At 42.7% G+C, this 26,958-nt stretch overlaps 1 protein-coding gene across 1 annotated transcript in view; it reads right to left on the minus strand.

Moving 5' to 3' along the window:
• SLC2A12 (solute carrier family 2 member 12) overlaps nucleotides 1–21,362 on the minus strand; it is a 46,544-nt gene extending 25,182 nt beyond the window's left edge. The window contains 2 exon segments of the mRNA XM_070417723.1: nucleotides 1,299–2,639; nucleotides 21,103–21,362. Coding sequence (XP_070273824.1) covers nucleotides 1,299–2,639; nucleotides 21,103–21,217 — 1,456 coding nt within the window. The 5' untranslated portion in view covers nucleotides 21,218–21,362.
• Nucleotides 21,363–26,958: the final 5,596 nt, after the last annotated feature.

Below are 26,958 nucleotides of genomic sequence, written 5' to 3' on the forward strand. Positions count from 1 at the left end.
TTCTTTTCAATAAAAGAAAAATGTTGGAATAGATAATTTCTAATCTTTTTATCTTGTAAAGCATTTGATTTCTCTGATGTGGTAGATAGTAGGACACCATGGAGGGTGTGTGAACATTGGTGACATGAGGAAAATGGTATTTAAGGAATACTGGAATAGAAGGTGAATGGGCATGAGAAAGGCCTGGAACAGGAGAGACCTACAGTCTCCTAGCAACCTAAGAACCATATGGGTAGGCAATGGTAGCAGAAATGGGAAGGAAAAGATAAACACTGGAGCCATCTATGAGGCAAAATCCAAGAGCATTTGGTCATTGACTAGATTGGGCACTGTACTCTCCTCTATTTATTTGAGCAAGTTTGTTTGGACCTTGATCCTTATTAACAAAGGTTTTAATACCAAGTGTGTGTGTGTGTGTGTGTGTGTGTGTGAGAGAGAGAGAGAGAGAGAGAGAGAGAGAGAGAGAGAGAGAGGAGAGAGGAGTGGGAGTTGAGGATGATAGAGTAAGCACTTTATTTTCTAGGGAGATGTACAAAAGACCTTTTACAACTTCTTGACAGAGAGGTTTAGACTTTCAGGCTGAGGCTAAAAGACTAGGGAACTTCAACAAACAGCCTATTCTAGCAAACCCGAGAGACTTTGCTCCAGAGAAGGGTTTAAAATTTGTCATTGGAGTAGACTGGCTATAGAAAACAAAACATCCCGTAGCTATCTCCCTGTAAATTGTTTGTATTCTGTTTAATAAGAGTAACTTGACTCCCATTCTCTGTTTCATAGGGGAGAGTAAAGTACCCTGGGAGGTTATTCTAGTGATAAAATAGCTTAAAGAAATAATGCATTCTCCTTCCCATCTCATAATTCCCTTCTTCTTCATTATTACTGGAATGCACCCACTACAGTGTCTTTAAGAAAATCTTGATACTTTCCCCCTCTCACCTATGAAAAAACTCAGGAATGATATTTTAAAAAATGTTATCTCAGTAAACTTTGCTTTCATAAAACAATATATTCTCTTGGGCAATAAATATCTTTCAAAGTCTGGATCACCTCCAATCAATTGATGTTAAAGTATCCTTGTGGGACATATAATTGCAAACTTCCCTCTGGGTGGATACTGGCCCTGCACATTTCACTAAGCAGGTATAAGCCAGGCATACTTTCTTCCGATATTATCCATGTCCTGCTTCTAGTAGGTCTGTGTATGAGATACTATAGCAGTGGGATGCTCTCATTGGTCAAAAGCAATTCACTAGCATTTAGAAGTGGTAAGGAGGAGGAATGAAAAATAAAATACTTACTTGGTCCTAGACCAATTGAAAAAGCAGCAACATAAACAAGTAAGCTGGCCAAGGATAGCCATTTCAAAAATGGTGGGACTTCCGCAGGGTCTGTGACTATCTGGTATTCAGTTTGGCTCAGTCCAGCATTTAGTGAGGATGCTGAGGTCATCTCCCCTTTCTTATCCACATCATTTCTCCTGGGCATTAATGAGCTTCTGCTGTGAGAAGTGATCCCCTTAAAGGGCTCTCTAAGAGTTTCATTGCTGGCTGACAAGTTTCTTGATCCATAAAACACCAACTCATCCAAGGACTGGTTGATAAGACTATGGCTTCTGCAGATATGGGTGAAGTTCATGTGGATGTTGAGATTCACAATGCCCATGGTCACCAATGAGGCTGCCATCACGGAAGAGCCAACACAGAGGAAGGTTTTGGCCCCGACATGGTCTACAAGAAGCGTGGCTGGGATGGTGCTGATGACCTTGACAACCCCAACGCCTGTGGAGGCTAGGCTAGCTGCCTCATTGCTTTGGAAGCCAACAGATTTCAAAACAGTTGATGCATAGAATAATATGTTTGGTTGGCCAGTAATTTGTACAAAAAATACCAGTGTTAGGCCTATCATTATTCTGGTCCTCATGTTGTCCTTCGAACGAAACAGATCCCAAAAACTATACTGATATTCATCTTTCAGGGAAGATTTTATCAGAGTGAGTTCCTCCATGGTATCTGAGAGGGCTCTCAACTTTTGAAGAACCTTGCCAGCGGCTTCCTCCTGTCCTTTCATCACCAGAAACCGGGGACTTGGAGGAAGAAAATACATTCCAATCGCTTGCAAAACTCCCAAGGGAATAACAAGGCCGAACATGTACTTCCAGCCATGGGAAACATTGGCAAATGCATAATTTGAAATGTAGGCCAAAAGAATGCCAATGACAATCATCAGCTCATTCAGTGACACCAGAAGACCCCGTCTGTGCTGTGGGGCAATCTCGGCGATATAAACACAAGTGGCAATTGAAGAGAGTGCAATGGAAACCCCTATAGCAATGCGTCCCACTATAAGAACCGTGTATGATAAACTGAGTATCAAGACTAGGCTTCCAAGTCCAAGTAGGCAGGACGACAAGATGATGGCAGCCCTTCTTCCATACCTGTCAATGAGGACCCCTCCCGTGAGAGAGGTGAGTAAGGCCCCGATGAGGAGGGAGCTCACAACCATTTCCTGCTCCTGGCAGGTCAGGACTAATAAGGTTCTTAGCTGAAGAAGAGCCCCGGAGATGATCCCAAGTTCATAACCCACCAGGAGGCCGCTGACAGCTGCCGTGACCGATGACAGGAGAGTAAACATGCCACACCCTGCAAGCAGAGAGGAGAAACAGAGAGGTCAGTTCTGATTGTCATTTTAAACACTTTATGTCTGAATGGGGACTTAACCTTGTGTAAGTTTTTCATAGCATTGAGTACAAACACACACATAAGTAGAATATAGTAAGATAATATGCTAACCAAAAAAATGGTTAGTTATAAGAGAAAGAATCCTCTTTCTGTTTTGGGAGAAGGGTGGAGACATTTAGGAAGTCAGTTCCTTCTATTTGTGATGTTTATGTTGCTCTAAGTTTTGAGCCAACGGTTATGCAAGACAAGCAGATGACATGATGAAGACTGAACAAACAAGAGTACCTTTAGCTCCTGCCTTGGTGTTGGATCAGAAATTTATATAGCCTGCCTCCTCTGGTTCCACCCTGGTTCTCTAAAGGCAAATGCTTGAGGGCAGGATAAAGAGGGTAGGAGCCTGAAGAAGTGCTACCAGCTTCCCACTGTGTACTCTGGGGAGAATGAGCACAGCTCCCAGGAAACCATTCTGCTGTCTCTTGGCCACAGTTGGGCCACCATTGGCTTTTGCTGAAGCACATGAAGGTGTGGGGAGGGATTGGAGGAAGTGTGAGTGCCTTAAAGAAGTCAAGGCTGTGTCAGAAAGAAGGGAGGGATACATGGATGCAGGGCAGGAAACCAACCATATCCATTACTGGCTCTGAGTAAGGAGGAAAGGATGGAACATAAGGAAGAAAGCTCAATCGTTACTTCCATTTTTCTATTATTATAATGTTAAAATCTGAGGAAGTCTGGCTGGCGTGACTCAGTGGCTGAGTGTTGACCTATGAACAGTTCACTTCCCAGTCAGGGTACATGCCTGGGTTGTGGGCTCGATCCCCAGTATGGGGCATGCAGGAGGCAGCCGATCAATGATTCTCTCTGCTCATTGATGTTTCTATCTCTCTCTCCCTTTCCAGTCCTCTCTTAAATAAATAAAAAATATATAAAAATATATATTTTTAAAAAATCTGAGGAAAATGGCAAAATGTTAATATTAATTTTGGTGGTAGATATACAGATATCTGTAACTTGTCAAAACAGAAACAAATCAAACAAGAAGTAGTTGAGGAAAAAACATTGCAGGCACAGGAAACAGCAGTTTCCAAGGCCTGAGATCATGTTTCAAACTTGTCAGACAGCCAGCACATCATGTGTGGGGCACAGCATAAGCTTGAAGAGGTAGGTGGAGAGGGCATCTGTGACGTGCATAAGTACAGAGGGGACACTTCATGTAGGCCTGGCAGGTCACAGTGACAACTTTTTATTGTATCCCAATTATATGGGGTCAATGCCTACTGGCTGCTAAGAGGGCACTGTCACTGAGTTTCTTGCTGCTGTGTGCAGACGAATACTTCCAGGGCAAAGATGGGTAGCAGGGAGCAATGTGTTACCTTAGTCCTGACAAGAGATGATGCTAGCTTAGACTTGGGTGTGAGCAGTGAAACTGAAGGCAAGTACATTCAAGAGTTAATTTGGAGGTTATAAAAATGACTACACATGCTCATAAACTGGAACTAGAGGGTAAGGAAGTGGATCAGAGCCCAAGGATTGCTCAATGGTTTGAGTAGTTGGTTGAGTAGAGATTGAGGAGGAGCAGTGGAAATCAGAAGTTCCATTTTAGACTTATGAAAATGTCTTGCTTGTTTTACCCAAGTAGGAGACTGAGTATAGAGATTTGCAGCTTAAAAAGGTAGGTCAAGGATGGAGGTATGTATCTGGGATTCAGGGCCATGTGTTTGGTATTTAAAGCAATGGGAATGAATGAGATCACTTAGGGAGACAGAAGAGAGAAAAAGGAGAAGCAGGACTAGAACTTGGGCCTAGGGGCACCAACATTTAGAAGAGGAGGTAACAGTAAAGGAGATGGAGAAGAAGCAGAAATAAAATGCGTGTAAAAGAAGTAGAAACATGTGCTTGGACACAATGATCACAGGCTGCTAAAGCTATTTAAACCTGATGAAACAGGAGCAGAGAGTGTGGCTAAAAATACTGCTTAGCTCTAGTGAAAGAAGCTGGTCAAATAAAGGTATTCTAAATCTCTTCCACCCACACATATCCAAGGTACTTTACAGCTTCAGGACCCTGGTGGGACATGAAAAAGTGGGAGATTCCAAAAAATAAATGAAAAAGAATTGAATATTTAGATTAGGGGTTGGGAACCTTTTTTCTGCCAACGGACATTTGGATATTTATAACATCATTCTCAGGCCATATAAAATTATCAGCTTAAAAACTAGCCTGCTATATTTTGGTCAGACATTTAATTAACTCACCCCTAATGCCTTGGCAGGGCCAGACCAAATAATTTCACAGGCCTTATAAGGCCCACAGGCTGGATGTTCCCCACCCGATTAGATGAAGGAGCAAATAAGAAGGCAATAATCCATAATCAAATCAAATCAAAGTAATTTATGAACACAAACCACTGAATTGAAATTAAATCAGCAGTTTATCCAGCTAATCATGAAAACAAATAAATATTTGCAACATTACATGGCAGGCATTTTCCTAAGTACTTGGGGGTACATATATGCCAATGAAACAAAAACAGATGTAGCTCTTACCCCTTAAGAAACTTAACATTCTAATGAGTCTTTATTATATATAATTATCCTAGATAATAAAAACCTAATATGCTAAGTGTCCCACGTTTGACTGTTTGACCAGTCACTATGATGCGCACTGACCACCAGGGGGCAGATGCGCCGACCTGTAGGTTAGGTTGCTGCTGGGGTCCGGCTGATTGGGACTGGGAGAGACAGGCCAGACACGCCCTAGAGCCCTCCCACAGTCCCTCCCTGGTCCTGATCGTGCACTGGTGGGGTCCCTTGGCCTGGCCTGTGCCCTCTCACAATTTGGGACCCCTTGGGGGATGTCAGAGAGCCAGTTTCAGCCTGATCCTTGCAGGCCAGGCCCAGGGACCCCACCTGTGCACGAATCACTATTATAGGTTCACTTATGTCCTCAGTTTCCACATATTCTTTTTCCCACATGATCTTAAAATCCTCAACCACAAGGAGAATTGGGTCAAATTCTCACATTTGGATAAGACTATTATTACATTGCTTCACATCTCTGCTTGTCATTCTTCATTTTATTTATATTCGATGTGTTGATTAGCATGTATCTTTTAGCGATTGGTCTCTGATATTCAGATTGAAGAAATAAGTGATTTGGAGAATGAAACACTCGAGAGACAGATTGAGTGAGGCACTCCAGAAGGGGATTTAGAGTGACAGAGGACAGCATGGGGATACTGAGTCAAGGGTGTGGGGGAATAGATGCCAGAACTGCTCAAGTAGCAGAAGATTGTCCTTGGCACCTTGACCATGCATGCCGCCTTCTTAGTGTTTCCCTTTTGTTAGATGGGAATGACTGCTTCCCCACAGAAGGAAAGACCCCAGGAAATACCAGCGTCCCTTCCTTTGGTGCTCTATTAACCTACTTTAGAAAGAGCCTGAGGTGACAGATTAAGGAGGAGTGGGAGTAAGGGGTGGACAAGCCAGCTTCTTGTAGTCTGGGGGAAGTATCTTCCAAGAGGAAAGGGACCCAGCTTTTTCTTCTGCTTTCTGGACGTAATTTCATATGCCTCATTCTTTTAACCAGGGCTCATAGGACACTGACAGACTGGGATGTGTGCAAAGGGTCTGGAAACCATCCTAGTTTGTCCATGTCCCTCTTGAGACCCAGCAGCTAGCACTGAGTATAATTTTTCAGAGATATAATAAGTTATTTCTGTAAGAATTGCTTAGCCCTAACTGGTTTGGCTCAGTGGATAGAGCATCCGCCTGTGGACTGAAGGGTCCCAGGTTTGATTCCGGCCAAGAGCACATGCGGTTGCAGGCTTGATCCCCACTAAGGGGTGTGCAGGAGGCAGCCAATCAATGATTCTCTCTCATCACTGATGTTTCTAGCTCTCTCCCTCTCCCTTCCTCTCTGAAATCAATTTAAAAAATATTTTTAAAAAATAATTGCTTAAATTTTTTTTTTTTACAAAATCAAAAAAAATTGTATATCCCTTTATCTAATCTATCTAGGGAATGTGCCTTTAAAGCTTACAAAGTTGTAATAGGATTCTATGATCCTATTCTCACATGGGGATGTGTATACCAACATGGGTTATATGCTTTAGAATTAAGCTAAGGTCTTCATTGTCTGAATTTTACTTGAGGAGTATACCTGCCCCGTTGTATGCTTTAAGGGGTACTACCTCAAACTAGCTTCCCCACTCACCTTATGACTGCTGCTTGTTACTGCTGCATGTCTACTACAGTCCTCAAGCTGCCTGCCCACTCAGGATTTTAATTCCAATTCAGTGTGGAAACTTAGTCCCTAATGCTCCAGTCATGGCAGCCTTGTGACCCCTGAGGACTTTGCAGCGATGCAGAATGAGTCCCCCAAGATGTGCCGCAGGGGTTTGCAGATTATTGTGAGCTAAAGGAGACCAAGACTCTAAGGGTCCTAGAGAAACTCCTCCCTTTAACCACCTAGAAAAAATTAAATTAGGAGTTTGGCCCATTATATGAGTTATCACCAGAAATAACTTTTTATCTACCTATATGGCAGGGCAAACTGCTTATTACTGAGCATGCTCTCTCCCTGCAGTTGCCTTCTGAAGCCCCAAGGTACCTTACCTCACCCCTAGCTCAGAAAGTCCTATAGACCTCAATTTCCATTTCTACCTGACTCTCATGTATGCAGCATTCCCATACATATGTATGTAATTAAATTTGGTTATTTTCTCCTACTAATCCGCCTCATGTCTGTTTGATTATGAAACCAGCCAGAAGAACCTTGAAGGTAGAGGAAAGTTTTCCTCCCCCTCAACTTCCTTCACAGATCATTTTCCTGGTGCTATTTTACCACATAAACACAATGAGGAGAGACATAAAGGGTGGATGTTTTCCTGTGTCTGCTTTTTGGCTGACGATGATAAAAGCAAGATGTTATCCTATGGATGCCGGAAAGTAAAGAGAACTCTTCTAGGAAATCGGTCAGGGAACAGGAGGAAAGAGAAAGGAAGTGGCAGGAAGGTGGGATTTCTATTTGCCTAAACACGATAGGAGAGTGTGGGGCGGCTGGGTGGACAGGAGCAGCAGCCAGTGCTGAAGGAGAGAGCAGGGTGAGGAATCACAATTAGTGTCTTTTCAAAAAAAACACAACCAACACCCAACCCTGAAGTCAAACAGTCTGCACTTAATGTTCCCGAGGAAGGTTGGCTTTCCCAGCCATTTTGCTCATGGCCTAGCTTTACAGGGGCCCTTCCTTGACCCCCCTGTGGTCTCCCAAGTGCCATAAGGAATGCTCAGCCTTTGTGGACATCACACAAGTCCCCACAGGCTCTGGGTCATGCCTACCGCCTGTGTTGCTGCCTCGCCAGAGACCAGCCGTCTCATGATGCAGTGAGGATTGGGTTCTTTAATCAGGTAATGAAGTGAAACTGGTCCTATCACAAATGAGATCACGGCCAGGAGGCTTTGCACAAAGGACAGGCAGCCCCACAAGCCCGGAGACTGCAGCCACCACTACAACAAAGGCTGCATTGTCTGCCCAGCTCACCAGGACGCAGATGAAACCACAATGAACTGGGAAACACTCAACTTTTTCACAATATTTGAGTTTCTGCCTGCTTTCTTTTCCCCTTCTCCCCATGTGCCTAGTACAGCATATGTCCATAATACACACACAATAAACACTTGCTGGCTGACCCAATCCTGCAGCATGAAAAGCATCCGCACCCATGTTTTTTTTTGGGGGGGGTAGGGGTGGGGGGGGGGGGGGAGGAGGTAGCCAGGTAATTATATAGCTTGACCAACTGTGAATGCTTCACAAATTTAAAAGACATGGCAGCCTTGTGACCCCTGAGGACAAATTTCCTTGTATCTGTGGTCTCCCCTTTCTCTGTTCCTTCTCCCTGAATACCAACCCATCTTTCAAGAGTCACCTCAGTGCCACCTCCCGTGACAACCACCTTGCTCTGCCTTATTCTGCTGCTCCGGCCCCAGCCCTTCTGTGCTTCCACTGTGCACGGAATGTGTGTTTTTAGGGCACCTGTCACTTTTTAAGGCATTCATTTATTTACCTGTCTGTCCTCCCCTATTAGACTGAAAGTTTCCTGAAGCCAACAACTCTGCTTTACTTACATCTGTATTCCCACCTCGAGTCTTTGGCACAAGGTGACTAATCAATAAATGTTTCTTGAGGGAATAAGTAAATACTGGCCCTTGGTCTCCCCCACGCAGTTTTGTCAGCAGACTAAGGTTAATACCTAGTATTACATAATGGTTAGCATCTATTCTAGAACTTAATGTTTACATAAATGCCTAGTATTTAAACAGCACACTGTTAGCATTTCTCTAAAGCTTTCAGCACTGTTATTATTAACCTGCTAACATGAAAAGCATTGCACAGACCATGAAGTGTTTCATTGTCACTCGTGTATTTGCATTTTATTGAATGTCAGCCCAGTGCCTCAGCCCGGACTCAGCACTTAGCAGTGGAGCAGGTGTGCAGTCTCCCTGCCGTCTCCCTGCCGTCTCCAGGTATCAGTTGTCCAGCCCACGCAGACCACACACTGTTCTGGGAGATGCTCTGTACCTTTGCAGACTGGTGCTTCTCTTCATGCTGTTCCCCCTCCCAGCATGGCCTTCCCCTTACTTCAGAGTCTAGAGCAGCAGTTCTCAACCTGTGGGTCGCAACCCCTTTGGGGGTCGAACGACCCTTTCACAGGGGTCGCCTAAGACCATCGGAAAACACATATATAATTACATTTTGTTTTTTGTGATTAATCACTATGCTTTAATTATGTTCAATTTGTAACAATGAAATTGGGGGTCACCACAACATAAGGAACTGTATTATAGGGTCGCGGCATTAGGAAGGTTGAGAACCACTGGTCTAGAGAAACCCTATTTATCTTGGAAGATCCACCTGAAACATCCCTTCCTCTCCAAAACCTTCCCAGACTCCCTCTCTTTGCTTAGCATTAATCTCTCTGCTCTCTCTGGCCTTTGCGTGCGGGGCCTTCCAGCACCTCTGGTTATACTCAGTTACCTCTGTTTCCTGCCTTACAGTGGGAGTTCCCTGAGAGCAGACATGTCTGTATCATGGGGGCCCACTGTTCCTGATGCAAGAGCTCAGTAGAGGTGTTGGATGAGGAAGGAGGAGCAAAGGAGCAGCTCTGGCTTAACCAGAAAGTTCCCTCACTCTCTCCCAGAGGGCACGTGCCATGGAGAGATGAGCTGTGGTGTTTCCCACAGCTGACAAAGGTCCCAGAGGCGGCCTCTTATCCCTGGACCGAGTGTGGCAGTAAATATTGGGTATGAGCCTCCATTTAACCAGTATTACCTCTTCCCCTGCATGGCAATGCTTTCATTACCATACAATGAAACTCAGACCACAAAACTTTGGCCTCTCTCTGTGCCTACTATTGTTTGACCTTTCTCAGACAAAAAGATGGGAACTTTGCTTTTTTTCCTTCCTTTTTTCCCTCCTTCAGTGTGGAACTTCAATGAGGATAAAGTGCTTGTTTCTTCTATGGTTTTGTGCAACTAGTTGAGTCCTTCTAGTAAAAAAAGATTTCTTCTAATATTTTGGGGTATTTTTCTCCCAGATTATTTAAGAATCATTCTTTTAGCGTAATATATATATATATATACATATATATATATATATTCATTTCTTCTCTTATCTCTATCTCCTTGTCCTTTTTATGTGCATCTAGAATAACTTCTCATATTTATCCTCCACATCACAGATTTCAGATAACAATTCTTCTCTTGGGCTTTTAGCCTCCTCACACTCTTTCCGCGTCTCTATAGGCTTGTTTGCATGTTGGTTCTCAGCTAGCTCCAGCTTCACCTCCGTTTACTCTTACCATTCATTAGATGTTGACTTAAATCTCTTTTTTCAAAGTTGATTTTTTAAAAAAAAACTATAGAAGACAAATCAGATACTTTACAAAACTTGTTTCTCATAAAAAGAAATCTTAGAATGCATGCATTGCCTTTGTATTTAAAACATGCTTGCCAAAAACCATATCTGCTGCATTCTCTGTACTCAGTCCCCACAAATCAGTGGTGATATCTTCAAGAAATCACAAGCCTGACAAGCAAAGGCTTAAAACATCGTGGCACCTGTTGTGTTATTAGAGAGAAGACCAAATTGAGTTTGGTGTCTTCAAGAATTCTATCCATCCTGCTGTTCCCGCCTCCTCAGAGGGTTGGCTTTTGTCCAGACTTGTCATCATAGGTCCAAGGTGGCTGCCACAGCCTCACGCATAAGATTCACTCACAACCAGAATCAAAGGCAAGAGACAATGGAAGAAGGCTTAGGACAAGACTTCTTTCCTTTTACCAGGAAAGGAAATTTCCAGAAGCACGTGGAAGATGATGAAGTTCAGGACACAGTGCTCCAAAATATGGTATCTTGGCATATTGCATATTTTCAGCTGAAGGAGTTTAAGAAGCAGGAGGGTCCCTCTGGCCTTCCCCTGACTCTTCCCCCTGAAGCAGGTCATAAAAGGTACCATCTCACACCTTTCAGAATGGTTATCATCAACAAATCTACAAATGACAAATGCTGGCGAGGATGCGGAGAAAAAGGAACCCTCGTTCACTGCTGGTAGGAATGCAGACTGGTGCAGCCACTGTGGAGAACAGTATGGAGTTTCCTCAAAAAACTAAAAATGGAACTCCCATTTGACCCAGTGATCCCACTTCTAGGAATATATCCCAAGAAACCAGAAACACCAAGCAGAAAGGATATATGCACCCCTATGTTCGTAGCAGCACAATTTACAATGGCTAAGATTTGGAATCAGCCTAAGTGCCCATCAGCAAATGAATGGATTAAAAAACTTTGACACATCTACACAATGGAATACTATGCAACTGTAAAAAGGAAGGAACTCCTACCATTTGCAACAGCATGGATGGAGCTGGAGAGCATTGTGCTAAGTGAAATAAGTCAGTCAGAGAAAGATAAATATCACTGGCTCTCACTCATTTGTGGATTATAATGAACAACATAAACTGATGAACAAAAACAGATGTAGAGACAGAGAAGCATCGATCAGATGCTCAAAACTCAGAGGGAAGGTAGGGGAGGGTGGGGGTGAGGGGGAGAGATCAACCAAAGGACTTGTATGCATGCAGATAAGCATAAGCGATGGATGTGGACAACAGGGGGTGAGGGTGAGGGCAGGATTGGGAGGATGAGGGGACATTGGGGGGATAAGGACACATTTGTAATATCTTAACAATAAAGGGGAAAAAAACCCTGTGAGAAGTGCCCTCCCTATACTAGAGACAGGAATGATCTTATCTCCAAAAAGAAGCCAAGAGGAATCCAAACAAACTGGTCTTGTTAAATTTCTCCCAGTTTACTACACGTATCTCATACTCCCTCACCTCTCATATTTCTACACCAAACCTGGCATAAAAATACTCAGGTTCAACAATTTTCATGGGTCTCCATTTCCTTGTGAAGACTCCCATATCTCATAAAACTTGTATTAAAGAAACTTGGTTGCTTTTCTCCCATTAATCTGTCTTTGTCAGTTTAATCTTCAGATCCAGTGTGGGACCCTAAAAGGATTGAGGAAAACATTTTTTCTTCCCCTACAAAGTCACCCCAATAAAGGGGGAAAAAACCCCCTGTGAGAAGTGCCCAGAATCTCATTAACCAGAATCAGTGGGATCTGTGGTCAAACTTAGCTGCAAGAGAGACCAAGAAGTGAGTATCTGACTCTTTTAGCTCCCAGGTAGGAAAGGTAGAAAACCAGAAGGTAGTTTCAACAGCTGTTAGGCTGGCAGTATCTGACCTTATTCTAGCTGCCCAGTTGCAGCTGTAAGCTTCTCTTAGACCTGGAGGAGCAATTGCTGTGCACAGTTACTAGCCAAATTTCTGACATTTGGACGTTATTTTTCTGGTGTGACTCCATTGGACTCAGAAAAAAATTTTTTGGAGGGTCCCCTGACTGTGAATAGGGGACATTATTCCTGCATTATTTAAAGCAGACTGTAGGTCCTCTGCTTGTCAAAAATAGCACATGAAAAACTACAACTTCTAGAATGCACATTCCAGTGGCTCCTCTAGGCTTTGCCCCTTCTTACACTGATTTCACGTCCCAAAATGCAACGAACACTGTCTTTCCCATCTAGCCCAAAGTTTCTGGAATCTTAGAAATTGTAATCCCTGAAGAGATATAGAAAGAGAAATAATAATGACAAGACAGGAGAGAAGAATTGCATTGTGGACCAAAACTTCCCTCTAAAGAAGTGTCTCTAAGGGGCTATGAAACATCTCTTTCTCTAGTTGGTGAAAATTCTTTCAACGAGGGATACACAGTGAGAGTCTGAAAATCTAACATTTTACTGCCCCATTTTATTTTATTTTTTAAATATATTTTTATTGAATTCAGAGAGGAAGGGAGAGGGAGAGAGAGATAGAAACATCAATGATGAGGGAGAATTATTGATCGGCTGCCTCCTGCACACCCCACACTGTGGATCAAGCCCACAACCTGGGCATGTGCGTTGAGCAGGAATCAAACTGTGACCTTCCTGGTTCACAGGTCGACACTCAACCACTGAGCCATGCCAGCCAGGCTACTGCCCTATTTTATATTTACCTCCATGCTTGCATTTTATTTAGGGTTAAGTCCGAACTCGGAGCTCTGATAGATCCAAGAATACATATTTTATCTGGGAACTTGTAATCTGATAGAAAAAGACACGTTACATGTAAAATTAGGAAACTAGCTAAACTAGAACGCAATAAAGTTCTGAAATGAGTGTACCTGGTCAGGTCACAGAACAGAGCAGGAGGTAAAGACATCAGTGCTGGGTGGTTGGTCAAGTGAGAAAAACCCTAGCTTGGATTTACGGTACTGAGGTTCAGATTTCGGTGCTACCTGGAGCAAGTCACTTTGCTTCTCTCTAGGAGTCACCTGGGCTTAATGGTGAAGGAACAGTCTGGAATCAGAGCGCCTGATTAGTTTCCAGCTAGTCTTTGATGTGTCTCTTAACTTTTCTGTTCCTCTGTGTCCTCATTCCTAAAATAAAGGTAATACTATTACCTACTTTATAAAGTTGTTATGAGAATAAATGAGATAGAAGAGTACCCGGTGCATGGCTGTTGCTCTCTCTGTCTCAGTTTCCTTACCTGTGAAATGGGGGCAATATTATCTCATTGGATTATTGTAAAGATAAGAAGTGAAAATATTAATGGAAGTTCTTGGCTCACAATCTCTAACAAAGATTTGTGTAATCTAAACGATGGGGCAAAATCTATAACAAGGAAATAAAACTTTGAAATAGTCTCTCTTACTGATAGCAAAGAAAGTAAAATGATACTTGTATCCAGCATAACAATTATGCCTTTTTATAAATTCTCGACTTCCTTTGTTTTTGGCAGTACCTGCATAGGTGGGCCTATAACATGGGACATTTTACCTGTGATTTTGTCTTGGGGTTTCTGCAGTTTTGTTTCCCAATGGAAATACAACATTTTTTTTCAGCTTGGGGATGCTCTCTCACTGTACAAATTAATTCTAATTGCAACTTTCACCCTATTCTTATAAAGCCTGGCACACCTGAGGTGAGGTAGCACTGCAGGCAGGTTACTAAGTTAGCATTGCTCATAGCTCCTGACTTCAACTTCCACAAAGTGTGGCAACAGGTGTGTGCAGGAGCACAACATTTTGGATAAAATAATACAGACCTAGTTAATACTCCCAGAGCCTAGCAATGCCAGGCAGACCTGAGTCAGACGTGTTTCTAAGAAACAAGTGTTTCCAAGGGCAACAAAATGTAACAGTTTACAGGTAAATTACATTTGATTTACTTAAGGAAAAACACATTCCTATAAGCTACATAAAAAAGATTGCATTTTTCTCCCTGATATTTTGGCAGAACAGTATAAAGTGAGTCATTGTTGAAAAAGAATGAAACCTCCTAAAATTAGAATAACATGATAAGTTACCTTAGTCTTATTACTTCTACTTAAATTGTATAAAAAAATTAGTATATCGCTGAGACATAGCCAGTTAGCACATGCATAAATGAGTGTGCTGTGACATAAGAAGGAAAATGATACCATTGAGCCAAAATAAAGTAGAAAAAAAACACACATGAATATATGATTTACTGTAAAGAAAATATATTTGAGTCAAAGTTTCAGCTGGGAAGCATTAGGGGTGGGAGAGGGATTCAGGTTTTGTGCTGTTAGCTATTATTGGATACTTTTTGAGGGAAGATAGGACAGGAAATAATTCTTATGTGGTCTTTGGTCTGAGGGGTAAAAGGGTTTGGTACCCCCAAAGTATGCCTTTTGGAATATTGATTGTTTTAGGCTGGTTATTTTTTAGAAAAGAAAGACTCCGGGGTGGGGGTGGGGGGGGGGGGGATCATTGACCTTCTTCTAACTGCCTAGTAAGATTTAGAGAGAGGACCTGACCCAGGAAGAGAGCTACCACATAGCCAATACCATTTAATATGAACTAGGTGTGATGGAGAGGAACCTAGCAAGGCCCCTTTTGATCAGAGTCTTCTCTGTGTCCCACTGTTAAATGTGGCCTAGCAAACATTTATTTACCAAACATTTGCTCTTCATCTGCATATGAATGACCTTCCTGCCCTATGATGTCCCAAACCACAAGATCCCTCTCCCTCCTTAGTGGAAGATGGCATATAAGCCTTAACTGCCTCATCTGTCTTCCCGTCTCATATTCTTTTGGGGCCCCTGTATGTACATATGTAATAAGTGTGGTCAATTCATCTGTTTCCTGTTAATTTATTAGTCCAGCCAGAACTTAGAAAGGTAAGAGGCAAATTTATTTTTCTGCCCCCACAGGTCAAATAATTCCTTGCGAACAAGCCCCTTCCGACGTTTCCTTTCTCACCACCATGACTTGGTGTCCTTTTACATGGCTTTCAGTCCCTTATTTTATCCAATAACTCATCCTCTTGGGGATTCTGTTTATGAGCAACAACACTGAAATTGGGAGCTCAGACTCCTCTCAATTTAAGAATCTTATAGAACCAGTTCTTGCTCATAAAATCTAAGTAAATAGCTGCTTGGGCTCCGAGAAGCCCAAGTTAATTGCACTCTAATGGAGGTCTGGAGCGCTCAGAACTCTTTCATCCCTGAGGCTAAATAGCACTTGGGTTCTTCTTGTTGAGAAAATGCTATCTACAAAACCAGATCTAAGAGCTAACTATTCTTGAACAAAAAATATAAACCTGCACAGCTACAGCAATTAAAAATTGCATTTTTATAACAGCTGATTTACCTTTGATATCTACCTGTAAATGGAAATTTCCTCAGGCAGCTCCAGGGTGGAGTCATTGTACTTTGAATTCTGTTCTTACCAGTTTCTATAAGATCTAGACCTTGAGTATTCACAAAAAATATGCTCCCATTAAGGTCCTATCAGCGACCAACGGGCATGTTCCTGGGATCTCTAGGCCTCAGCTCCTGCAGGCAATCTTACTGATAGGAGCGTAAGGTTTAAAATAATCAACAGCTGGCACAGGGCACTGACCTATCAGAGGAGACACTCACTGTAAAAGCAGTGCACACTGGTGTCTGCCAGCTCATTTCAGTCAATCCAGGGCAGCGGCACTGCTTGGCGGCTCCTGGGCCTGCCTTTGTCCGGGTTTTCCAGGACCTGCCACCACAGGTTCCCTCTTATGTGTGTGTCTGCTGCTGCTGCTGTGACAGCCAAGAGGTGGTCTGTGCCAAGTGGCAACCTCTCTGCCCTTCCTGGTGACATGATCTTAAAGGGGAACAGCAGCTCTTTAAGATCTGGGTGAGCCAGCGCACTCTCCCTCCTGAGAGCACACCTGTGTTCTTCCCCCTCCTCACTTCTTCCCCCACAAGCATGCATCTTCTAAACACTAAGGAGGCTTGCAACCAGGGCAGCAGGGGGCAGCGGCAGTTCATCCCAGAAGCCATAGGCCAAGGGGACCCCATGCCCAATGGACTGGTGGACTACAGCTGGGAACACAAGCTAAGCTAGCCTGGTGCTGGACTGGAGTGTGCAAACATGGAACAGAAATGGTGGGCAAGGGCTTTAACCCAGCTCTGCTAAGGACACAGCTAGACTTCTTCGCTGGCTGGACAGAGGGAGAGGGGACCTCAGAAACTCAGGTATTTAATTCCGTGCAAATCAATGCCACTCATTCTCAAAAAAAAGGGGGGGGGGGGGGGGAGGAAAGATCTGGGTGAGCCTGAAACAGCTCTCACCATGTTTGTTTAGGGCTTCTCCCTTCCTAGATCTTGGAGAAGCCAGGTGCCCAGACCTTGCAGTCATCAAAAGCCTCAAGCTTAGAGCTTTGATGTGATTTCCAAGTGAGGTTAAATGTACAGTGACAGAAAGATAAGTGACTGAAATGGAAGGGGAGATGGTTATCTGTAAATCTGGTGGTGTTTCCACACAAGAGTCTGTAAGTCCTCATAAATTCACATGTCCATAAACCCTGTCACGTCCTTGGGAATGTCTAGCTACACACAACAATTTGTTGTTATTGTGATCAGACATTTATTTGTTAAATATAGGTTTTTAAAATACAATCTTTTTTTTTGGTAGATGCTCTTTATTGATTAAGAAACTTCTACTTTTTGCCTTTTTTTTTTTTCACTGAGAGATTTTTAAATTAAACTTAATTCGGTGACATTGGCTGGCATGATCATATAGGTTTCAGGTGTGGGTTTCTATGTTATAAGATCTATATTTTGCACCATGAAAAACATCATAATTTTTGTCATGGGTTTTGCCACTTCACTTTTTAATTTATGGAAAGCCTGGAAAATTAGGAGTGGCCCCGACCTGGGTTCCCAAAGTGACTGGTCTATTGATAGTATTGCTTCTCTCACACCTAAAGCCTTGTTATTAGGTCAAGCTGGTTGGCCTGACTCTCTCTTCCCTGGGGATAAGTTTGTTCCCCAGTCTCCTCAGTCTTTCTTACAAGTAGGCTTTCCCTGGGGCTGCCCAAGGAAGCCTAAGAAAGCTGGGCCTGACTGAATTCAAGAGGCCAGTTAAGCTAAATCTGGGAGCCCAATACTCAGTAGGGGCACAGTACAATGCCCCAACCAAAGAAATGGGGCCTGCCTAACCAGAGTAGTGATGACCTGCGGTTTGCTCAGTGTGACCCCCAGCCAGGAGCCTGCCTGCTCAGGGCTACCAGAAAGGGGAGGGGGCAGGGAGGAAGCCAGGACACAGGGCCTTCCTTTCCCCACCTCCCTCTTTCCATGAGGCGGGCCATGGTTACCTATCTAATGTACTGACCACTACTCAGCTTCCATTCGTAAAAAGTTCACAGTTTTAAACATATTTGAAAATGCCTTAGAGCAGTGGTTCTCAACCTTGGCTGCACATTAGAATCACCTGGGAATCTTTTTAAAATCCTGATTTCTGGGCCTCATCCTCCGGAAATTCTGTTTCTTTGTTATGGGGTGGGGCCACAACATTAGTAACAAAGAAACAGAATTTCCGGAGGATGAGACACAGAAATCAGGATTTTAAAAAGATTCCCAGGTGATTCTAATGTGCAGCCAAGGTTGAGAACCACTGTCTTAGAGTATTTATCTGATTAGCCAAGTGCCGTGGTCGGCAAACCGCGGCTCGAGAGCCACATGCGGCTCTTTGGCCCCTTGAGTGCGGCCACGAAGTTTCAATCGCACTGTATGTGCGTGCCCACACGTGGTATTTTGTGGAAGAGCCACACTCAAGGGGCCGCAGTTTGCCAACCACTGGCCAAGTGTGCATTTATTAAATCTCAGCCTGTGGCATCTGGGATTTAGAAGGGTCTTAGCATGAAGTACAGCCCTTCCTGCTGGATCAGTGAGTCCAGTTCTAGGGATCTAGGCTTTGGTGTGTCAGCACTGGACCTGCAGTGCTGAGAACTGCACCCACGCAGTGAATATCGCTCTTGGCTTTGACCTTTAGGGTAGATCCCAGAAGAAAAAGCAGTGCTGGGGGAGGGGCGGGAGAGGAGGGTAAAGAGGGGCTTAAGGAAACCTTCACCCTCGCCTGGTGTTTAAATCATGAAATTAGAAGACCCAGTGTCTGAGGTGGAGGAAGAGGCATTAGGCCTAGGCCAGAGGTGGCCGGAGTCAGCTTTGCACCAGCCACTGCGTGTACTTGGGCCAACCACACATCTTCTGGCCTCATGTCCTGCTCGGGTGGGATGCTGCAGAAGGCCATGTCTCTGACTTCGCCTATATCTGTTGTTGGCTCTAAGCACTAGGATTTCAGACTGAGCTCAACCCTGCCCTATAGTGTCAATTATAACGTGTCTACGAACACTGAAAAATTGACTAAACATGTACCCACTTTGTGCCATAGATGTTTGAAAATGAATTTTAGTTCATTAGCTTCTAGTCATTGAAATAAAGCATTCTTTCCAGCTTAAGAGGGGTTGGTCAAGGAAGAACTGCCAACACTTTTCATTGTGTGTCATAGCATTAAGGGGTGCAGTCACAGAGCTTAGGACTTCTGTTGTGTTTCACTTTTCAGTATCTCGTCCTGGACTGTATAACTCAGAGAAAAACTGACTACCTTCAAATGCAGGAATAGTATGATCATTAGTAAGCATATTTTAAATACTCTGAATGAAACCGTGGAAGTTTAAAAATATAAAGAAGTCGAAAGGAATATTTGCCGAATATTATTTCATTAAGCCTCAACATCTTCATCAAACAAACTAAAATATAATCCCAATAGCCAAGGTTAAGTAACTTGTCAAAACCACAGAGCGAGCCTGTACTACGCATTCATTATATCTGTATGTGTGTATAATTGCCTTTGGGTACCAGGAGATGTTTACAACTTAGAAAGAAATTACAAAAGTAATAAGAAGAGGTTTGGAGTTATCTAAATATAAACCATATGCAGCACAAATCAAAGCTGTATTAATTTCAACTTTTAGGGAAACATTTAGGCTTCCTCTTCCACATAATAAAAGATAATTTATAGTATTTATTCATTTTTCATTTCTTTTCAAAAATAAACAGTTGCACTTTAAATTACATTTTGTGCATGTATTCAACCTTTGCAAATATACCTACATCTTACCTTATTTCACCTATTCAGAGTCCACTGTGCTTTCAAAGCCATATCAAAATTAAATAGTCAATTTTAAATAGTTACAGTGGAGGTCTCTCCAGGCAAAAGTTTCTTTTCATCTTCTGTGTGGCATCATTATCACCTTTTTGTTGATGTCCCAGCCTCAACTTGCCCTTCAGCTCAATCTTGCAGAAGTTCAGAGAGAACTTTGTAACTCTTTCTCTTTACCCCCAAATACAAGTTTCCCTGGCCTGCCCTTAGACTCCAGCCAGAGAATACACTTAGAGAAAGCCTTGCTTAAGAGAGGACTGGGCCATTGAAAGATGACCTCAAATATTATTCATATTTTACTAGAAGTGGGAAATCAAGAGAAGGCTGAGCAAGGAGCAGGACAAGGAAGAAGGACCGCTTCTCAGACCCCAGGAGATGCCACTCTGTGCCTCCGTGCGAGAGGTCTTGGATTGAGCTCCAAGAGCAGACAAACCCACAATGCAAAAGTAAGTATGTAGAGTCATTCCAAGGTGAATGCTTTTTGTATCATTTGGTGTTTGGGATTATTCATGAAATCTCAATATATGGCCTGGGGGTGTATTGCATGGTTAGGGGGAGCAGAGCTGAGGAAAGCAATAGGAAGGGGAGAATTATTTGTGTTTGGCTTCATTTCAAATACATTTGTCTATTCTTTTGAGAACAAACTGAATGAATAGGAAGAGGCAGCTACAAGTATGCAATGTGTGTGTGGGAGTTGTACATGTGGAAGTGAAGAAAAGTGTTATCTTTGGCGTAGGAAAGATAACTGAAATGAATTAAAACTTCTGCCAATTTCACCTCCAGAAGAAAACATATTAAACCTCAGTTCAAAAGGCTGGGTTTAAAGAAAGCAGGAGCAAGGCGGCAGCGGTGTTAGGCTCCGAATAGAATAAAGCTCTAATTCATTACAAACAGATGCTGGGACTTTAAAAACAAAGTTGTGTTCATCGATTATGTAACTAATAACTTCATGGAGCCTACTTAAAGTGCTGATTTAAAAATGTCCACTTGTTACAGATGTCCATTTGTGACAACAAATGAGAAAACGTGTGTATGCCCGTGTGTGGGTGCATGTGTGTTGACATGTGACTACCTGGTCAACCGTCCCAAAACGAAAAAACATTTACGCCTTACGTTGTCCGCACCATCGGTGGGACCCAGCTCAGCACTTCGTGGAACGTCAATTGTCACATTATACCTCCTTGTCACTCCTTCCACCAGATTCTGTCCCCTTCGCTCCGCGCACCCAGCACGCTCCCATGTGTACACACACACACACACACACACACACACACACACGCACACACACGGGAGATGCGAGTTCAGCCATCTGTCTCACTTTACCTCTGGCCCCGGGAGGATGCCGGCCGCCGCTGGCTCGGTCGCAGCCATCCGTCTCGGCCGGGCTCTCCTTCGGGTGCAGCAGACTGGGGCCCTCGGTGTTTTCAACAGGTCCCATGGCAGAAGCTACAGCCCTTCCCTCCGCACCGCACCACCGCGGCTGCCCCCCGCGACGGCAGTGGTCACTCGCCCCATGGTCGCATGCTCAAGAAGGTGAAAAAAAACTTCGGGCAAAGCCAATGTGATTTGTGACCAACTTTGTTTCTATTTCCGAAGGCTTTGCCCTTTTCGGTGACACAGGCTGTTGCTATTCCAAGCAGCCTATCACAGGCAGTGGGCGGACCATGTCTCCCCGCCCTGTTTTCGCCTTCAGAGGCAGAGCGGGGCGGCAGGGGTTAAAAGGCTGGGGGAGAAAGGGAGGTCGGGCACCGCGTTTGGCCCTTAGCGAGGGGCAGCGCTGGCTGCCTGCACCTTTGCAAAGAGGGGCAGATTCAAACGCAGGCTGAGAGCGAGGGCCCAGAACGCTCACAGATGGTATCAGTTAGTCTCGCAGAGAGAGGAACGCTGTATGCCAACACACACCAGAAGGGAAAGTGTGTCAATTTTTCAGCAAGAATGCTGTTATTCCAAGAGTCACGACACTTACCCGTGTACGCAAAGCATGAAACATCTTAATGGTTTCAACCTGATTTGGTGAATGCCTTATGGACTCTCCCCCTCCAGAGCCTGTCAGACAAATCAAGGCCCGAGACCAGGCATACAGGCACTCAGAATGCATAGATTATTTGGACTTCTTCGCCCCTGGGATGAGAGCAAAGTCATCCAGTTTACTCATACACAGTTGTCTTTAAGAGAAGAACCGACCCGAAGTCTCTGCCAGGTTGTGTGATAGACTGGCTGTAGGAGGAGGGTGTTTCCCACGCAGAGAGGCCAGACTAAGTGCCCCACGTGTGGGTGTGATGGTCATATAATCTGAAACAAGATCAGGCCTTGGGAAAGAGGGCTTTTTCCTGAGTTGTGAGTATATTTATAGAAAATGTCTTACAGAGTTTTAGGATAGTTTGCCTTCAGCTGCATAGTCACGAATCATATTTATTGAAAAATCTTGAGCAGAAATCAGAATTGTTTTAGAAAACCATTAGGAGTGAAAACTAAAATTCATGGAACACCTATTAGGTGCCAGAAATTGTGATCAGGGTATAAACTCAAATGATTCTTTTGAGAAAAATGTGTGAGGCAGACACCCACATCACAGAAGAGTCAAGGCCGAGTAACTTGCCTGAAGCCTCCCAACTAGTCAGTGGCAGAGCTGAGACCATGAAGCCAGGTGGCCTAATGCTCTAACTTTTCTATATCCTACATTCCCAGCCTTGTCCGACTCTGATTTTCTTGGATTCCTTCACTTTCAGCCCATCTTGACCTTAAGAAGATACCATGAAATATGGTTTGCAGACTAGGCATTCCTCTGGACAAATTTATGCTGGTAGAGGCAGAAGCTAACCCACACAGGACTCACTTTCAGTATTTTGGCTGGATCATGACATAGCTCTAAATGAATATATCACCTGTACATTTCCTTTGCTAATCACTAGATATTTTCATATCTTTCTTATCCTTCAGGGAATCAGGTAATAAATAGAAACAAACTTGTAATAACTCAACTAGTATCTATTATGCACTTACTGTTTGTCTGCTAATAGTGCTGAAAAATGGAAGTCTCCAAACATAGCTCAGTCCCCTCCTGATGAAGAAGTGAGTAGTTCAGAATTCCACAGATCAGCTTGTCCCAACCAAAAAAAAAAAATGTGTAATGCAATGATGCCTTAGATTTTATTTGTGCCCAGAATGTGTGGAGATTGTAGGAGCAGCAGTTTTTATCTGTGAGACACATATTTCTCACCAGCTCTCCATATTTTCTTGGCCTTTATCTTCCTTCTGTTCAGAACTAATGACCTCAGCTGGGGGACATGTTCTTACAATGAATCAGTGGTATAATTGTTTTTTTTAAATTCCAGCTCTGTGTCTCCAGCAGCTTTTTGGCACCATGGAAGTGTTGGGGTGTTTGCTGTAGTCTTTGGCTAGGCAAAAGATAAACCTAGTTCCAGAATCCTTACCATGGCTAAAAGCAATTCAACTGTTCTCACTTTTGCTATCTGTAGCCCAACTGTACAGGAACTCCTAAGGCATAAGCCAACAAGAAATCAAAAGGACTAAGCAAACAATGCGACTGGCCACAATGCCTCCTGGTGCACCAATTCTGTTGACATTCCTTTGTTAGCCTGACTTGGACCACTGGCTATCCCAATCCCTGTTCTGTGCTGACTTAACTCTCCTAACTCAGAGAAAAGTTTAGGGAGAGAATTATTTTTACCCAGCCTAGAGGGGAATAATCTCCTGCCTAAATCTGTTTAAGAACGTAGTATTGCCCCAACCCAGTCTTTTGCACACTTACAATGTATTTATTATAGTTACATGCAATGATTTTATTAAATCTACCTGACTTGCTAGTTAGTAAGATTCACAAGTGCATGGGCTATGTGTAGTTGATGTATTATGATATTCCAAGTGCCTTGCACAGAGTAAATACTCAGTAAGTATTTGTTGGCTAAAAAACTGACCCCTATGAATCCAACTAACTTTATCATTACCAGGATCTAAACTCCAAGACAACAGGCATGCGTCTGTCTTGTGCACTCACCCACCTTGGTATCTCCACCTCTGAGAACAATACCAGGCATGTAGTAGAAACCTCAATATATATCTAAGTAAACGAACACTCACAATGTGAGTCAAATAACTATTTATTTTTTTAATATCAAAACCTATATGAGGATTACTTATAATGCTTGGGCCTTTCTCTCTTTCCTCCCTGTCAATCTCTTTAAAGTAAGTGTCACCGCAGGCTGTCCCTCCTCCATGGAGTTTGAGCCACTACCATCATTGAAAGCTATTCCTCCACTCAAGTGATGTATAACCAGCAGATAGTTCATCCCCTGTGGCCTCATTAATTTCGATACATACCATTTTAGACAACTGGCTCACAAGCAATGCTATCAAATCCAAAAATACATATCATTACATAAATTGACAAGACAGGTAAGAGGGGATGAAAGAGAAGGTAAACAACTTCATATAGCATGTGAACATCTATATACCAAGCCCATTTTGGTGGTAATTTTTCTTAAAATTCACAATTTTGTGAAGTGAATACTATTGTTGCTGGAGAAATCAGTGGGTCCAATTTCCCTGACACTAGTGAGAAGAGGGTTCTTGTGCTATCTTAAGAAATTTTCTAAGACTCGCACGGGAGAGTGAATGGTTTTTATTGGTGTGGAATTATATTTTTCGGTTTGCAAAGTCCCATGTCTCTTAAACCAGTCCTGGAAAATGTGGAGCTGGGGCCCCAGCAGAGCCCAAAGTAGGACCAGTGTCCAGAGTTTCCCTTCCATGGGAGAGCCAGGTCTGACGTAACATCAGACTAGATTCAGTTCATTCGTCGTTTGTGTGGGTCCCACATGAGCTACATGCATGAATCCTGGGGATTGTGCCCCTTGTAACAGGAGTCCCAGGAGTGTGGGCAAGCAGGAGAGGCAAGAGAGAGAGAGGTGTGGGTCTCCTTTGTTTAGGAGTTAAGTATCTCAGATTCTGCACCCTTGCAGTGGCCACACCTAATTCTGGCCACTGGCTTGCTCCCAGATGTGACTGACAGATAAATATCTTCCCATGTCACCCAGACCTCACTGGATATGCGTTTATTGTCCAGTCCCTTCCCTCAGCGATCTATGGGGAACAGCCTTGGAGAATGTTAACTGCAGCTTCCTGACCGAGCTGTATAAATGGCATGTCTGTATTATCTAGTCTTCCCTTTACTCCTTTCCTGTTATTTAAAAACCAGGTTATTATAATGGTATCACTATTGCCTCCATTTTGCAGAAATTGAAACTTCAAAATTTATGGAACATACCTCAGAACAAAAACCACTTTCCAATATTTTAAGCATGACAATTGTCGATCATAAGGGAAAACCTAGATTCTATAATCAATATTTTACTATGCATGCTCTTTACCCAGCTACTTATATATAAATCCCTTTATCCATCCATTGACCCATCTTACTTTTCATGCATGTCAAAGTAAGTTGAAATACTTTGGTGTGTGTATCATCAACTGGAATTCAATTTATGTTCAGGTTCTTCTTTTTCCTTTGAGACATGAACTGCACAAATCCTAAGGGTGTCATTATATGAGCTCAGAAAAGCACATGCATATGGATAATCCACATCTCATTATTCCAGAGTGTGCCTTTATGTCTCTTCTGAGTAACTTTCCACCTCAACCTCTAGAAGCACCAATGTTCTGATGAGTTTCCACATGGCTTACCTCTGCCAGTTCTAGCTCTTCGCAGAATGAAATCAGAGTGTGTACTCTTGTGTAAGGCTTCTTTCACTGAGCGTAATTTTGAGATTCATCCATGGTTCTGTGTGTACTAGTAGTTCATTCTGCTTTTATCTAAATAGTATTCCAGGAGTGAATCTATCACAGTTTATTTATCCATGTTCCTGCTGATGGTCACCTGGGCTGTTTTGTTTGGGCTAATATAAATAAAGCTGATGTAAGCATTCTTGTGCAAGTCTTTTTGCAGAACGTAACATTTCAAAGCACAGCAGTCTAGGTCCATTTGATTCCAAAATCCACATGTTTTTCACTACTCCCCATTGCTTCTCCATGGTGCATCCCATTGCACTGTTATGTAAAATGTACCCCCGGAGTTTTTATTCTAAAAATGGTTCATTACAGTGTAAACACAACTGAGGAAATATGACATTTAGACAAAAAATATCCACATATAAATTCAGCTCTTTATTAGCCATATTCCAATAAAATACTCCACCTGGTATGATTTTTGGAAGAATATTTATTATTTTATCTGATTACGCTATCTAAATAACTCTTCTCTAAAAGTTTTCTTTATCTCTAAATATAACCTTTTCTCTCATGTGTAGAATAATACCAATCATAAGATTGATTAAAGCTCCTCAGATTACAGAAGTATGCTTAAATTCATTGATATGTTCACTAGATATTAAATTATTTGATAAATCATTTATAGCAATAATTTCTATGCTTTTAGATGGGAAAATCAGAGTATCAAATTGCATGCTGACTACCATTACCATAATTTTTAAGATCTATGTGCATATTGGTAGAGACTTACAAGGGAACTCAGAAATTTTGAAAATAAACAATATATTGGAAGAGCAATCTTAGATCATCTTAAGGAATTTATCAATCTTAGTTGTGTGTAAAAAGTATTTTCTTTAAAAAGTTGTTTTCTTGATGTTGTTATAAAGTTCTATATCTAAATATAATTCTGAGAAAAGTTCTTCAAAATTAGGGCTAGCATGTTTTATGGAAACACACTCTGATTTCATTCTGTGAAGAGCTAGAACTGGCAGAGGTAAGCCATGTGGAAACTCATCAGAACATTGGTGCTTCTAGAGGTTGAGGTGGAAAGTTACTCAGAAGAGACATAAAGGCACACCCTGGGGAAAAAAAACTGCAAAATTAATGCAGTTTATAGACTGCAAAAGTACTGGTATAGGTGGGCCATCCCCACTCATAGACAGCAGAGGTTTGCTTATTTATTTATTTAAAAAATATTCCCAGAAAAAAATAGTAAAAACCATGAAGAAGGAGCAGCTTTTTCTAATTTGCACAAAGTTGCATTTGGCCAACTAATAGGGTTGTTCAAATTATAATCTCCCTTTAAATTGCATTGTTGTATCTATTAGCATGGTCTAAGTCTGCTTTGGCACTGCTTAGCTATATAAAATGAGCACACTTCTCCATTTGATCAGC

This window comes from Myotis yumanensis, unplaced genomic scaffold (assembly GCF_028538775.1).
Source record: "Myotis yumanensis isolate MYYU_CA2020_CCGP unplaced genomic scaffold, mMyoYum1.0.hap1 SCAF_6, whole genome shotgun sequence".
NCBI classification, from domain to species: domain Eukaryota; kingdom Metazoa; phylum Chordata; class Mammalia; order Chiroptera; family Vespertilionidae; genus Myotis; species Myotis yumanensis.